The following is a 15,602-nucleotide window of genomic DNA, read 5'->3' as shown; positions in this document are numbered from 1 at the left end:
AATTTATTTCAAGACGATATGATTGTCTAAAATAGACATGGTACAAGAAATACTGAGTGGCTAGTCCTGGTTTACAGAGTAGATTGCAGATTCTGAAGTACAGTCCCGCCCACAGGCACTAGTTTTCCCGAGATATGTATCAGAATGTTTCTATCAGAATACAATACAATGTCGATAATATCGATGATATTGACGTGTTTTAGCCAATTGTATATGAAAGGGGTAAAATAATAACACTTGTTTCTGTGATCGCGCAAGTCAACCCACCGTGACAAGGCATGTTTGTAACAGAACACACAACCCCCGCGACACAACCGTACGGCAACGTGAACTTTCAACCGGCCGTTTTACTCGGCAAATATTTACAAACTTCAGCTAAATCGTATCGTTGTTACAATCGACCAAAGATAAGTTTTGGAGTCGATCATGCGCCACACGACCACGTACACGGACTACTGACATGATGCATGTATGTGGACGTTTATCGTTGCGAACGACCACGTTATATCAAGCCGTTGGAGGCGCTTCGTTGTTTACAGTCCCGCACTTCGTTGTTTTCTGGCGAAGTGCTAGATCTCGCACTTCGGCGAAAAATGACGAAGTGCTAGATCTAGCACTTTGTCAAAAAGTGGCGAAGTGCTAGATCTAGCACTTTGCCCCGCAACTGCTCAATTTTGGACCATTTAGCTACCTCAGTACACTCCTAGAGTTAGAACACTGCTGATGTAGTACACTCCTTGAGTTATAACACCTATGATGTAGTACACTCCTAGAGTTAGAACACTGCTGATGTAGTACACTCCTAGAGTTAGAACACTGCTGGTGTAGTACACTCCTAGATTTATAACAGCTATGATGTAGTACACTCCTAGAGTTAGAACACCTCTGGTGTAGTAAACTCCTAGACTTAGAACACTGCTGGTGTAGTACACTCCTAGTTGTAGAACACCTATGATGTAGTACACTCGATCCTAGAGTTAGAACACTACTGATGTAGAACACTCCTAGAGTTAGAACAGCTTTGATGTAGTACACTCTTAGAGTTAGAACACCTCTGATGTAGTACACTCTTAGAGTTAGAACACTGCTGGTGTAGTACACTCTTAGCGTTAGAACACTGCTGATGTAGTACACTCTTAGAGTTAGAACACCTCTGATGTAGTACACTCGTAGAGTTAGAACACTGCTGATGTAGTACACTCTTAGAGTTAGAACACCTATGATGTAGTACACTCCTAGAGTTAGAACACCTCTGATGTAGTACACTCCTAGAGTTAGAACACTGCTGGTGTAGTACACTCCTAGAGTTAGAACACCTATGATGTAGTACACTCCAAGACTTAGAACACTGCTGGTGTAGTACACTCCTAGAGTTAGAACACTGCTGATGTAGTACACTCTTAGAGTTAGAACACTGCTGATGTGGTACACTCTTAGAGTTAGAACACCTCTGAAATAGTACACTCCTAGAGTTAGAACACTGCTGATGTAGTACACTCCTAGAGTTAGAACACCTCTGATGTAGTACACTCCTAGAGTTAGAACACCTCTGATGTAGTACACTCTTAGAGTTAGAACACTGCTGGTGTAGTACACTCCTAGAGTTAGAACACCTCTGATGTAGTACACTCCTAGAGTTAGAACACCTATGGTGTAGTACACTCCTAGAGTTAGAACACTGCTGATGTAGTACACTCCTAGAGTTAGAACACCTCTGAAATAGTACACTCCTAGAGTTAGAACACCTCTGATGTAGTACACTCCTAGAGTTAGAACACCTCTGAAATAGTACACTCCTAGAGTTAGAACACCTCTGATGTAGTACACTCCTAGAGTTAGAACACCTCTGGTGTAGTACACTCCTAGAGTTAGAACACTGCTGATGTAGTACACTCTTAGAGTTAGAACACCTCTGATGTAGTACACTCTTAGAGTTAGAACACTGCTGATGTAGTACACTCCTAGAGTTAGAACACCTATGATGTAGTACACTCCTAGAGTTAGAACACTGCTGATGTAGTACACTCTTAGAGTTAGAACACCTCTGATGTAGTACACTCTTAGAGTTAGAACACTGCTGATGTAGTACACTCCTAGAGTTAGAACACCTATGATGTAGTACACTCCTAGAGATGGAACACCTCTGATGTATTACACTCTTAGAGTTAGAACACCTCTGATGTGGTACACTCTTAGAGTTAGAACACCTCTGAAATAGTACACTCCTAGAGTTAGAACACTGCTGATGTAGTACACTCTTAGAGTTAGAACACCTCTGATGTAGTACACTCTTAGAGTTAGAACACTGCTGATGTAGTACACTCCTAGAGTTAGAACACTGCTGATGTAGTACACTCCTAGAGTTATAGAACACCTCTGATGTAGTACACTCCTAGAGTTAGAACACTGCTGATGTAATACACTCCTAGAGTTAGAACACCTATGATGTAGTACACTCTTAGAGTTAGAACACTGCTGATGTAGTACACTCCTAGAGTTAGAACACCTCTGATGTAGTACACTCATAGAGTAAGAACACTGCTGATGTAGTACACTCCTAGAGTTAGAACACCTCTGATGTAGTACACTCCTAGAGTTAGAACACCTCTGATGTAGTACACTCCTAGAGTTAGAACACCTCTGATGTAGTACACTCCTAGAGTTAGAACACTACTGATGTAGTACACTCTTAGAGTTAGAACACTGCTGATGTAGTACACTCTTAGAGTTAGAACACCTCTGATGTAGTACACTCCTAGAGTTAGAACACTGCTGGTGTAGTACACTCTTAGAGTTAGAACACTGCTGGTGTAGTACACTCCTAGAGTTAGAACACTGCTGATGTAGTACACTCCTAGAGTTAGAACACCTCTGATGTAGTACACTCCTAGAGTTAGAACACCTCTGATGTAGTACACTCCTAGAGTTAGAACACCTCTGATGTAGTACACTCCTAGAGTTAGAAGACTGCTGGTGTAGTACACTCCTAGAGTTAGAACACTGCTGATGTAGTACACTCTTAGAGTTAGAACACTGCTGATGTGGTACACTCTTAGAGTTAGAACACTGCTGGTGTAGTACACTCCTAGAGTTAGAACACTGCTGATGTAGTACACTCCTAGAGTTAGAACACCTCTGATGTAGTACACTCCTAGAGTTAGAACACCTCTGATGTAGTACACTCCTAGAGTTAGAACACCTCTGATGTAGTACACTCCTAGAGTTAGAACACCTCTGATGTAGTACACTCCTAGAGTTAGAACACTGCTGGTGTAGTACACTCCTAGAGTTAGAACACTGCTGATGTAGTACACTCCTAGAGTTAGAACACCTAAGATGTAATACACTCTTAGATTTAAAACACCTCTGGTGTAGTACACTCTTAGAGTTAGAACACCTCTGATGTAGTACACTCCTAGAGTTAGAACACCTCTGATGTAGTACACTCCTAGACTTAGAACACTGCTGATGTAATACACTCTTAGATTTAGAACACCTCTGGTGTAGTACACTCCAAGACTTAGAACACCTCTGGTGTAGTACACTCTTAGAGTTAGAACACCTCTGATGTAGTACACTCTTAGATTTAGAACACCTCTGGTGTAGTACACTCTTAGAGTTAGAACACCTCTGATGTAGTACACTCTTAGAGTTAGAACACCTATGATGTAGTACACTCCTAGAGTTAGAACACCTATGATGTAATACACTCTTAGATTTAGAACACCTCTGGTGTGGTACACTCTTAGAGTTAGAACACCTCTGATGTAATACACTCTTAGATTTAGAACACCTCTGATGTAGTACACTCCTAGAGTTAGAACACCTATGATGTAGTACACTCCTAGAGTTAGAACACTGCTGATGTAATACACTCTTAGATTTAGAACACCTCTGGTGTAGTACACTCTTAGAGTTAGAACACCTCTGATGTAGTACACTCTTAGATTTAGAACACCTCTGGTGTAGTACACTCTTAGAGTTAGAACACCTCTGATGTAATACACTCTTAGATTTAGAACACCTCTGGTGTAGTACACTCTTAGAGTTAGAACACTGCTGATGTAATACACTCTTAGAGTTAGAACACCTCTGATGTAGTACACTCTTAGAGTTAGAACACCTCTGATGTAGTACACTCTTAGATTTAGAACACCTCTGGTGTAGTACACTCTTAGAGTTAGAACACCTCTGATGTAGTACACTCCTAGAGTTAGAACACCTCTGATGTAGTACACTCCTAGACTTAGAACACCTCTGATGTAGTACACTCCTAGAGTTAGAACACCTATGATGTAGTACACTCTTAGAGTTAGAACACCTCTGATGTAGTACACTCTTAGATTTAGAACACCTCTGGTGTAGTACACTCTTAGAGTTAGAACACCTATGATGTAGTACACTCCTAGAGTTAGAACACCTCTGATGTAGTACACTCCTAGAGTTAGAACACCTATGATGTAGTACACTCCTAGAGTTAGAACACCTCTGATGTAGTACACTCTTAGAGTTAGAACACTGCTGATATAGTACACTCCTAGAGTTAGAACACCTATGATGTAATACACTCTTAGATTTAGAACACCTCTGGTGTAGTACACTCTTAGAGTTAGAACACCTCTGATGTAATACACTCCTAGAGTTAGAACACCTATGATGTAGTACACTCCTACAGTTAGAACACTGCTGATGTAGTACACTCCTAGATGTAGAACACCTCTGATGTAGTACACTCCTAGAGTTAGAACACCTATGATGTAGTACACTCCTAGAGTTAGAACACCTCTGATGTAGTACACTCCTAGAGTTAGAACACTGCTGATGTAGTACACTCCTAGATGTAGAACACCTCTGATGTAGTACACTCCTAGATGTAGAACACCTCTGATGTAGTACACTCCTAGAGTTAGAACACCTATGATGTAGTACACTCCTAGAGTTAGAACACCTCTGATGTAGTACACTCCTAGAGTTAGAACACCTCTGATGTAGTACACTCCTAGAGTTAGAACACCTCTGATGTAGTACACTCTTAGATGTAGAACACCTCTGATGTAGTACCCTCTTAGAGTTAGAACACCTATGATGTAGTACACTCCTAGAGTTAGAACACTGCTGATGTAGTACACTCCTAAAGTTAGAACACTGCTGATGTAGTACACTCCTAGAGTTAGAACACTGCTGATGTAGTACACTCTTAGAGTTAGAACACCTATGGTGTAGTACACTCCTAGAGTTAGAACACCTCTGATGTAGTACACTCTTAGAAGTAGAACACGTCTGGTGTAGTACACTCTTAGAGTTAGAACACTGCTGGTGTAGTACACTCTTAGAGTTAGAACACCTCTGGTGTAGTACACTCTTAGAGTTAGAGCACCTATGATGTAGTACACCCCTAGACTTAGAACACCTATGATGTAGTACACCCCTAGAGTTAGAACACTGCTGATGTGGTACACTCTTAGAGTTAGAACACCTATGATGTAGTACACCCCTAGAGTTAGAACACTGCTGATGTAGTACACTCTTAGAGTTAGAACACTGCTGATGTAGTACACTCTTAGAGTTAGAACACTGCTGATGTAGTACACTCTTAGAGTTAGAGCACCTATGATGTAGTACACTTCTAGACTTAGAACACTGTTGATGTAGTACACTCTTAGAGTTATAGAACACTTCTGATGTAATACAGCCCTGATGATGTCAACAAGGAGTTGGTGAGAATCTGGAAGTATGACTCAGTGAGTCGCAATAATTTACCTTTTATATAAATTATGTTTTGTATGTCAGTGACATCACACTTACTTGTAAAACTGCATTGAGTTTCTTGATGCATACTTCGGTCAATTCAATCTCTTCATTATTTCCATATTTCAGTAAATAATTCATCTTTGAAGCAATGCCTTGAAGTTGCAGCCAACTTTCATTCAAGTCTAATGTTATTGTCTTTTCAACATAATTCTCTTCGATGTCATCTTTGTTGTGCATGGCTAATCTGTAATAAAGTCAATACCAGATGTAAACCAAATGCCTCTGTAGGGGTAAAGCCTTTAGGTTTTTTGTTCTAACACACATTAATTATTGGAATGCAAAATTCTGAGCTATAACTACTGATTTGATGGGTATAGCTGTAGTACTCATTATTATCATATACTTATAATCATGTCCCCATGTATTGCTATGGAGAAATGGCGCCAGGCAGTAATTTTCAACACCACGGACTGGTGCACTTTGCCCAAAATAAGGTGACTTGTGGGAATTTTGGACTACTTTCTTTCCTGTTGCTATGCTAGTTGCTAAGCCTGTTGCAAAACTTGCTGGCATCCTGTACGCTATGTGTATGCTATGATTGTGGTTGTTGACAATTTTTAACAGTGGTTCCAGGAAATTCCTCCTAAAATCTTAAACAATATTCTATTTGGTGACTGCGGTGAAATTATATCAAATATTGGTAAGGAACCTTTGGATTTGATCAACGATGTACAAAATAGCGAAGCCTTCGATAGATGGTTCGTTCCATGTGATAATGAACAGTTGTAAGCTAACTGTATCAAATGCCTAGTACAAGAGGAAGTGTACCTTTGTGATTAGAATTGGACAGCTGTAAGCTAACTTTATCAAATGCCTAGTACAAGAGGAAGTGTACCTTTGTGATTAGAATTGGGCAGCTGTAAGCTAACTGTATCAAACACCTAGAACAAGAGGAAGTGTACCTTTGTGATTAGAATTGGACAGCTGTAAGCTAACTTTATCAAATGCCTAGAACAAGAGGAAGTGTACCTTTGTGATTAGAATTGGACAGCTGTAAGCTAACTGTATCAAATGCCTAGAACAGGAGGAAGTGTACCTTTGTGATTAGAATTGGACAGCTGTAAGCTAATTTTATCAAATGCCTAGAACAAGTGGAAGTGTACCTTTGTGATTAGAATTGGACAGCTGTAAGCTAACTTTATCAAATGCCTAGAACAAGTGGAAGTGTACCTTTGTGATTAGAATTGGACAGCTGTAAGCTAATTTTATCAAATGCCTAGAACAAGTGGAAGTGTACCTTTGTGATTAGAATTGGACAGCTGTAAGCTAACTTTATCAAATGCCTAGAACAAGAGGAAGTGTACCTTTGTGATTAGAATTGGACAGCTGTAAGCTAACTGTATCAAATGCCTAGAACAGGAGGAAGTGTACCTTTGTGATTAGAATTGGACAGCTGTAAGCTAACTTTATCAAACACCTAGAACAGGAGGAAGTGTACCTTTGTGATTAGAATTGGACAGCTGTAAGCTAACTTTATGAAATGCCTAGAACAAGTGGAAGTGTACCTTTGTGATTAGAATTGGACAGCTGTAAGCTAATTTTATCAAATGCCTAGAACAAGAGGAAGTGTACCTTTGTGATTAGAATTGGACAGCTGTAAGCTAACTGTATCAAACACCTAGAATAGGAGGAAGTGTACCTTTGTGATTAGAATTGGACAGCTGTAAGCTAACTTTATCAAATGCCTAGAACAAGTGGAAGTGTACCTTTGTGATTAGAATTGGACAGCTGTAAGCTAATTTTATCAAATGCCTAGAACAAGAGGAAGTGTACCTTTGTGATTAGAATTGGACAGCTGTAAGCTAACTTTATCAAATGCCTAGAACAAGTGGAAGTGTACCTTTGTGATTAGAATTGGACAGCTGTAAGCTAACTGTATCAAATGCCTAGAACAAGAGGAAGTGTACCTTTGTGATTAGAATTGGGCAGCTGTAAGCTAACTTTATCAAATGCCTAGAACAAGAGGAAGTGTACCTTTGTGATTAGAATTGGACAGCTGTAAGCTAACTGTATCAAACACCTAGTACAAGAGGAAGTGTACCTTTGTGATTAGAATTGGACAGCTGTAAGCTAACTTTATCAAATGCCTAGAACAAGAGGAAGTGTACCTTTGTGATTAGAATTGGACAGCTGTAAGCTAACTTTATCAAATGCCTAGAACAAGAGGAAGTGTACCTTTGTGATTAGAATTGGACAGCTGTAAGCTAACTGTATCAAACACCTAGAACAAGTGGAAGTGTACCTTTGTGATTAGAATTGGACAGCTGTAAGCTAACTTTATCAAATGCCTAGAACAAGAGGAAGTGTACCTTTGTGATTAGAATTGGACAGCTGTAAGCTAACTTTATCAAATGCCTAGAACAAGAGGAAGTGTACCTTTGTGATTAGAATTGGACAGCTGTAAGCTAACTGTATCAAACACCTAGAACAAGTGGAAGTGTACCTTTGTGATTAGAATTGGACAGCTGTAAGCTAACTTTATCAAATGCCTAGAACAGGAGGAAGTGTACCTTTGTGATTATAATTGGACAGCTGTAAGCTAATTTTATCAAATGCCTAGAACAAGTGGAAGTGTACCTTTGTGATTAGAATTGTACAGCTGTAAGCTAACTTTATCAAATGCCTAGAACAAGTGGAAGTGTACCTTTGTGATTAGAATTGGACAGCTGTAAGCTAATTTTATCAAATGCCTAGAACAAGTGGAAGTGTACCTTTGTGATTAGAATTGGACAGCTGTAAGCTAACTTTATCAAATGCCTAGAACAAGAGGAAGTGTACCTTTGTGATTAGAATTGGACAGCTGTAAGCTAACTGTATCAAATGCCTAGAACAGGAGGAAGTGTACCTTTGTGATTAGAATTGGACAGCTGTAAGCTAACTTTATCAAACACCTAGAACAGGAGGAAGTGTACCTTTGTGATTAGAATTGGACAGCTGTAAGCTAACTTTATCAAATGCCTAGAACAAGTGGAAGTGTACCTTTGTGATTAGAATTGGACAGCTGTAAGCTAATTTTATCAAATGCCTAGAACAAGAGGAAGTGTACCTTTGTGATTAGAATTGGACAGCTGTAAGCTAACTGTATCAAACACCTAGAATAGGAGGAAGTGTACCTTTGTGATTAGAATTGGACAGCTGTAAGCTAACTTTATCAAATGCCTAGAACAAGTGGAAGTGTACCTTTGTGATTAGAATTGGACAGCTGTAAGCTAACTTTATCAAATGCCTAGAACAAGAGGAAGTGTACCTTTGTGATTAGAATTGGACAGCTGTAAGCTAACTGTATCAAACACCTAGAACAAGTGGAAGTGTACCTTTGTGATTAGAATTGGACAGCTGTAAGCTAACTTTATCAAATGCCTAGAACAAGAGGAAGTGTACCTTTGTGATTATAATTGGACAGCTGTAAGCTAACTTTATCAAATGCCTAGTACAAGAGGAAGTGTACCTTTGTGATTAGAATTGGACAGCTGTAAGCTAACTTTATCAAATGCCTAGAACAAGAGGAAGTGTACCTTTGTGATTAGAATTGGACAGTTGTAAGCTAACTTTATCAAATGCCTAGTACAAGAGGAAGTGTACCTTTGTGATTAGAATTGGACAGCTGTAAGCTAACTTTATCAAATGCCTAGAACAAGAGGAAGTGTACCTTTGTGATTAGAATTGGACAGCTGTAAGCTAACTTTATCAAATGCCTAGAACAAGAGGAAGTGTACCTTTGTGATTAGAATTGGATAGCTGTAAGCTAACTTTATCAAATGCCTAGAACAAGAGGAAGTGTACCTTTGTGATTAGAATTGGACAGCTGTAAGCTAACTTTATCAAATGCCTAGTACAAGAGGAAGTGTACCTTTGTGATTAGAATTGGACAGCTGTAAGCTAACTTTATCAACTGCCTAGAACAAGTGGAAGTGTACCTTTGTGATTAGAATTGGACAGCTGTAAGCTAACTTTATCAAATGCCTAGAACAAGTGAAAGTGTACCTTTGTGATTAGAATTGGACAGCTGTAAGCTAACTTTATCAAATGCCTAGAACAAGAGGAAGTGTACCTTTGTGATTAGAATTGGACAGTTGTAAGCTAACTTTATCAAATGCCTAGAACAAGAGGAAGTGTACCTTTGTGATTAGAATTGGACAGCTGTAAGCTAACTTTATCAAATGCCTAGAACAAGTGGAAGTGTACCTTTGTGATTAGAATTGGACAGCTGTAAGCTAACTGCATCAAACACCTAGAACAAGAGGAAGTGTACCTTTGTGATTAGAATTGGACAGCTGTAAGCTAACTTTATCAAATGCCTAGAACAAGTGGAAGTGTACCTTTGTGATTAGAATTCGACAGCTGTAAGCTAACTTTATCAAATGCCTAGAACAAGTGGAAGTGTACCTTTGTGATTAGAATTGGACAGCTGTAAGCTAACTGCATCAAACACCTAGAACAAGTGGAAGTGTACCTTTGTGATTATAATTGGACAGCTGTAAGCTAACTGTATCAAACACCTAGAACAAGAGGAAGTGTACCTTTGTGATTAGAATTGGACAGCTGTAAGCTAACTTTATCAAATGCATAGAACAAGTGGAAGTGTACCTTTGTGATTAGAATTGGACAGCTGTAAGCTAACTGCATCAAACACCTAGAACAAGAGGAAGTGTACCTTTGTGATTAGAATTGGACAGCTGTAAGCTAACTGCATCAAACACCTAGAACAAGTGGAAGTGTACCTTTGTGATTAGAATTGGACAGCTGTAAGCTAACTGCATCAAACACCTAGAACAAGAGGAAGTGTACCTTTGTGATTAGAATTGGACAGCTGTAAGCAAACTTTATCAAACACCTAGAACAAGAGGAAGTGTACCTTTGTGATTAGAATTGGACAGCTGTAAGCAAACTTTATCAAACACCTAGAACAAGAGGAAGTGTACCTTTGTGATTAGAATTGGACAGCCGTAAGCTAAATTTATCAAATGCCTAGAACAAGTGGAAGTGTACCTTTGTGATTAGAATTGGACAGCTGTAAGCTAACTTTATCAAACACCTAGAACAAGTGGAAGTGTACCTTTGTGATTAGAATTGGACAGCTGTAAGCTAACTGCCTCAAACACCTAGAACAAGAGGAAGTGTACCTTTGTGATTAGAATTGGACAGCTGTAAGCTAACTGTATCAAACGCCTAGAACAAGAGGAAGTGTACCTTTGTGATTAGAATTCGACAGCTGTAAGCTAACTTTATCAAATGCCTAGAACAAGTGGAAGTGTACCTTTGTGATTAGAATTGGACAGCTGTAAGCTAACTGTATCAAACACCTAGAACAAGAGGAAGTGTACCTTTGTGATTAGAATTGGACAGTTGTAAGCTAACTTTATCAAATGCCTAGAACAAGTGGAAGTGTACCTTTGTGATTAGAATTGGACAGTTGTAAGCTAACTTTATCAAATGCCTAGAACAAGTGGAAGTGTACCTTTGTGATTAGAATTGGACAGCTGTAAGCTAACTTTATCAAATGCCTAGAACAAGAGGAAGTGTACCTTTGTGATTAGAATTGGACAGCTGTAAGCTAACTTTATCAAATGCCTAGAACAAGTGGAAGTGTACCTTTGTGATTAGAATTGGACAGCTGTAAGCTAACTGTATCAAACACCTAGAACAAGAGGAAGTGTACCTTTGTGACTAGAATTGGACAGTTGTAAGCTAACTTTATCAAATGCCTAGAACAAGAGGAAGTGTACCTTTGTGATTAAGAATTGGACAGTTGTAAGCTAACTTTATCAAATGCCTAGAACAAGAGGAAGTGTACCTTTGTGATTAAGAATTGGACAGCTGTAAGCTAACTTTATCAAATGCCTAGAACAAGAGGAAGTGTACCTTTGTGATTAGAATTGGACAGCTGTAAGCTAATTTTATCATACACCTAGAACAAGTGGAAGTGTACCTTTGTGATTAGAATTGGACAGCTGTAAGCTAATTTTATCATACACCTAGAACAAGTGGAAGTGTACCTTTGTGATTAGAATTGGACAGCTGTAAGCTAATTTTATCATACACCTAGAACAAGTGGAAGTGTACCTTTGTGATTAGAATTGGACAGCTGTAAGCTAATTTTATCATACACCTAGAACAAGTGGAAGTGTACCTTTGTGATTAGAATTGGACAGCTGTAAGCTAATTTTATCATACACCTAGAACAAGTGGAAGTGTACCTTTGTGATTAGAATTGGACAGCTGTAAGCTAACTGTATCAAACCACCTAGAACAAGTGGAAGTGTACCTTTGTGATTAGAATTGGACAGCTGTAAGCTAACTTTATCAAATGCCTAGAACAAGAGGAAGTGTACCTTTGTGATTAGAATTGGACAGCTGTAAGCTAATTTTATCATACACCTAGAACAAGTGGAAGTGTACCTTTGTGATTAGAATTGGACAGCTGTAAGCTAACTTTATCAAATGTCTAGAACAAGTGGAAGTGTACCTTTGTGATTAGAATTGGACAGCTGTAAGCTAACTTTATCAAATGCCTAGAACAAGTGGAAGTGTACCTTTGTGATTAGAATTGGACAGCTGTAAGCTAACTGTATCAAACACCTAGAACAAGAGGAAGTGTACCTTTGTGATTATAATTGGACAGCTGTAAGCTAATTTTATCATACACCTAGAACAAGTGGAAGTGTACCTTTGTGATTAGAATTGGACAGCTGTAAGCTAACTGTATCAAACACCTAGAACAAGAGGAAGTGTACCTTTGTGATTATAATTGGACAGTTGTAAGCTAACTTTATCAAATGCCTAGAACAAGAGGAAGTGTACCTTTGTGATTAGAATTGGACAGCTGTAAGCTAACTGTATCAAACACCTAGAACAAGTGGAAGTGTACCTTTGTGATTAGAATTGGACAGCTGTAAGCTAACTTTATCAAATGCCTAGAACAAGTGGAAGTGTACCTTTGTGATTAGAATTGGACAGTTGTAAGCTAACTTTATCAAATGCCTAGAACAAGTGGAAGTGTACCTTTGTGATTAGAATTGGACAGCTGTAAGCTAACTTTATCAAATGCCTAGTACAAGAGGAAGTGTACCTTTGTGATTATAATTGGACAGTTGTAAGCTAACTTTATCAAATGCCTAGAACAAGTGGAAGTGTACCTTTGTGATTAGAATTGGACAGCTGTAAGCTAACTTTATCAAATGCCTAGAACAAGTGGAAGTGTACCTTTGTGATTATAATTGGACAGTTGTAAGCTAACTTTATCAAATGCCTAGAACAAGTGGAAGTGTACCTTTGTGATTAGAATTGGACAGCTGTAAGCTAATTTTATCAAATGCCTAGAACAAGAGGAAGTGTACCTTTGTGATTAGAATTGGACAGTTGTAAGCTAACTTTATCAAATGCCTAGAACAAGAGGAAGTGTACCTTTGTGATTATAATTGGACAGTTGTAAGCTAACTTTATCAAATGCCTAGAACAAGAGGAAGTGTACCTTTGTGATTATAATTGGACAGCTGTAAGCTAACTTTATCAAATGCCTAGAACAAGTGGAAGTGTACCTTTGTGATTAGAATTGGACAGCTGTAAGCTAACTTTATCAAATGCCTAGAACAAGAGGAAGTGTACCTTTGTGATTAGAATTGGACAGTTGTAAGCTAACTTTATCAAATGCCTAGAACAAGTGGAAGTGTACCTTTGTGATTAGAATTGGACAGCTGTAAGCTAACTTTATCAAATGCCTAGAACAAGAGGAAGTGTACCTTTGTGATTAGAATTGGACAGTTGTAAGCTAACTTTATCAAATGCCTAGAACAAGTGGAAGACTTCCTACCTTTGTTATTAGAATTGGACAATACTAAGTGACTGAAGTAAGTATAGTGTTTCCAATTTGTTATTTTTGATGATTTTAGTGTTACAAAGACCTGTTTCACACCCACATTTTTGTTGAGGTTTGATCATAAGGATTCATGCATGCCGTTCATCATGGCAGGTGCTTAACAAATGTATGCAATGTTTTTTTCCAAAATATATGTTGCATAGTCAAACTATTATAAATTTTACTAAGTGCCAAACCTTGTTAACAGTAATTTTGTATTGCATGTTTTCCGGGTTTTGTGCATTTGTGTGTTTCGTGCGACTTGAATAATGCGAGTGTGTATGTATGTGCAAGGAGTATACCAAAATCAATCAACCAGGCTATATATGTATATGTGATGAGGCCATAGCATATGTCAAGATTTACAACAAATTTATTTTCAGTATAAAGTCACTAAAATGTCCAAATTATTGATTGTAAAAATATTTTAGCACTTCAAGAGGTACATGATAAAACCTTTACGGCTCAGATACAGGTTTTGCTGACCTCAGTTGTACAGCTTACAGGCCTTCCTAAAGTTGGGCCCTTCCGCTGCACCTCAGTCTGCAAAACCCTGATCCTGGAGTGGATTAACATGAAAACATTTCATAATCTTACAGTATTAGACAGAAAGAAAACAACCATTACAATATTGTAAGGTCCACTCTATTGACTGTATTTCAATTTCATTTTTCAAGAGCCCAATGACTCAGCCAAACAGCCAAGCCCATTGGCTCAGCCAAACGGCCAAGCCCATTGGCTCAGCCAAACAGCCAAGCCCAATGACTCAGCCAAACAGCCAAGCCCATTGGCTTAGCCAAACGGCCAAGCCCATTGGCTCAGCCAAACAGCCAAGCCCATTGGCTTAGCCAAACGGCCAAGCCCATTGGCTCAGCCAAATGGCCTAGCCCACGGCCCAGATTCAAGGGATCACTCTTAAGGCTTAGCTTGGTAGATATACATTTCACTTCAGATAGCATTACTAAGAGTTTCAACTTGTTCTAGACATAAAAATTATATAATTATATGTATTTTTTAAGATTGCATTGCCCTTTTCATTGTATAATTCTCCATTCACATGCTTTTTGTTTTATTATCACATAAATATGTGCAAATCTTCACCTGTGTGACGTCAAGCAGGGCAGATCAGAAACCCATATCACCCCTGTTGTACCAAACTTTTTTCTCTCAACTATTTGAATTATCCTGTCAATGCTACGCTATGATCAAGTTATCGTAATAATTACGTACTTTCAAACCGTAATGTACACATTACTTTTACATACATCCTTTGGTGGCACGAGTCTCATACATAGAGGTACTTTTATTTTCATTTAATAAATTTTATTATATCTAAAATCATGTAGATTATTGATGACAATTTGTGTGTACCACTATACTATAGCAGCTGGTAAGTTTACTTCCAATTTTCCGTTGAGCTCAGAACTCTGAACTTACACATCCCGAGTGAATATAATTAAAATGATGGAACAAAAGTCGCATTTAGGCAAAGTTTACATAATTTCTGTTTTTAAAACTAAATTTGATATTACATGTATATCGCAAGGTTATAACCGATAACTTTGGTTGAGAAACCATAGCACACTGTGTGTACATAAGCTTGACCTCACAACAGGTTATGCGATGACGAAATTTTCATAGTATTCGGACGCCATGTTTTGATACGTGATGAACATGTACAAGGAAATGAATCAGATACAGTATTCATAAAATTTGATTCAGAATTGTTGAAAAAATATGTGGAAAAACTTAATCATATGATAAATATATAATCTCACGAAATCAATGTTAGTTTTATGTCATACTGCTCATCGTATGATTCCACGGACTACAAATTTGTATTAGTCTGTGGAATAATACTCAGAACAGTATGACGTAAAACTAACTTTGATTTCATGGGATTACATATAAATATAGCATGACATTACTTTGTATG

The 15,602-nt window shown here is 38.4% G+C and overlaps 1 protein-coding gene across 1 annotated transcript in view; it reads right to left on the bottom strand.

The window, feature by feature from the left end:
* Positions 1-15,602, bottom strand: part of LOC144444421 (unhealthy ribosome biogenesis protein 2 homolog) — a 257,137-nt gene that overhangs the window by 101,048 nt on the left and 140,487 nt on the right. Inside the window, exon 18 of the mRNA XM_078133832.1 lies at positions 5,806-5,995. Coding sequence (XP_077989958.1) covers positions 5,806-5,995 — 190 coding nt within the window. The remainder of the gene's footprint in view (positions 1-5,805; positions 5,996-15,602) is intronic.

Source organism: Glandiceps talaboti, chromosome 13, assembly GCF_964340395.1.
Source record: "Glandiceps talaboti chromosome 13, keGlaTala1.1, whole genome shotgun sequence".
NCBI classification, from domain to species: Eukaryota; Metazoa; Hemichordata; class Enteropneusta; family Spengelidae; genus Glandiceps; species Glandiceps talaboti.
Note: the sequence above shows the minus strand (reverse complement) of the source record. Positions and strands in the feature narration are given on the sequence as shown.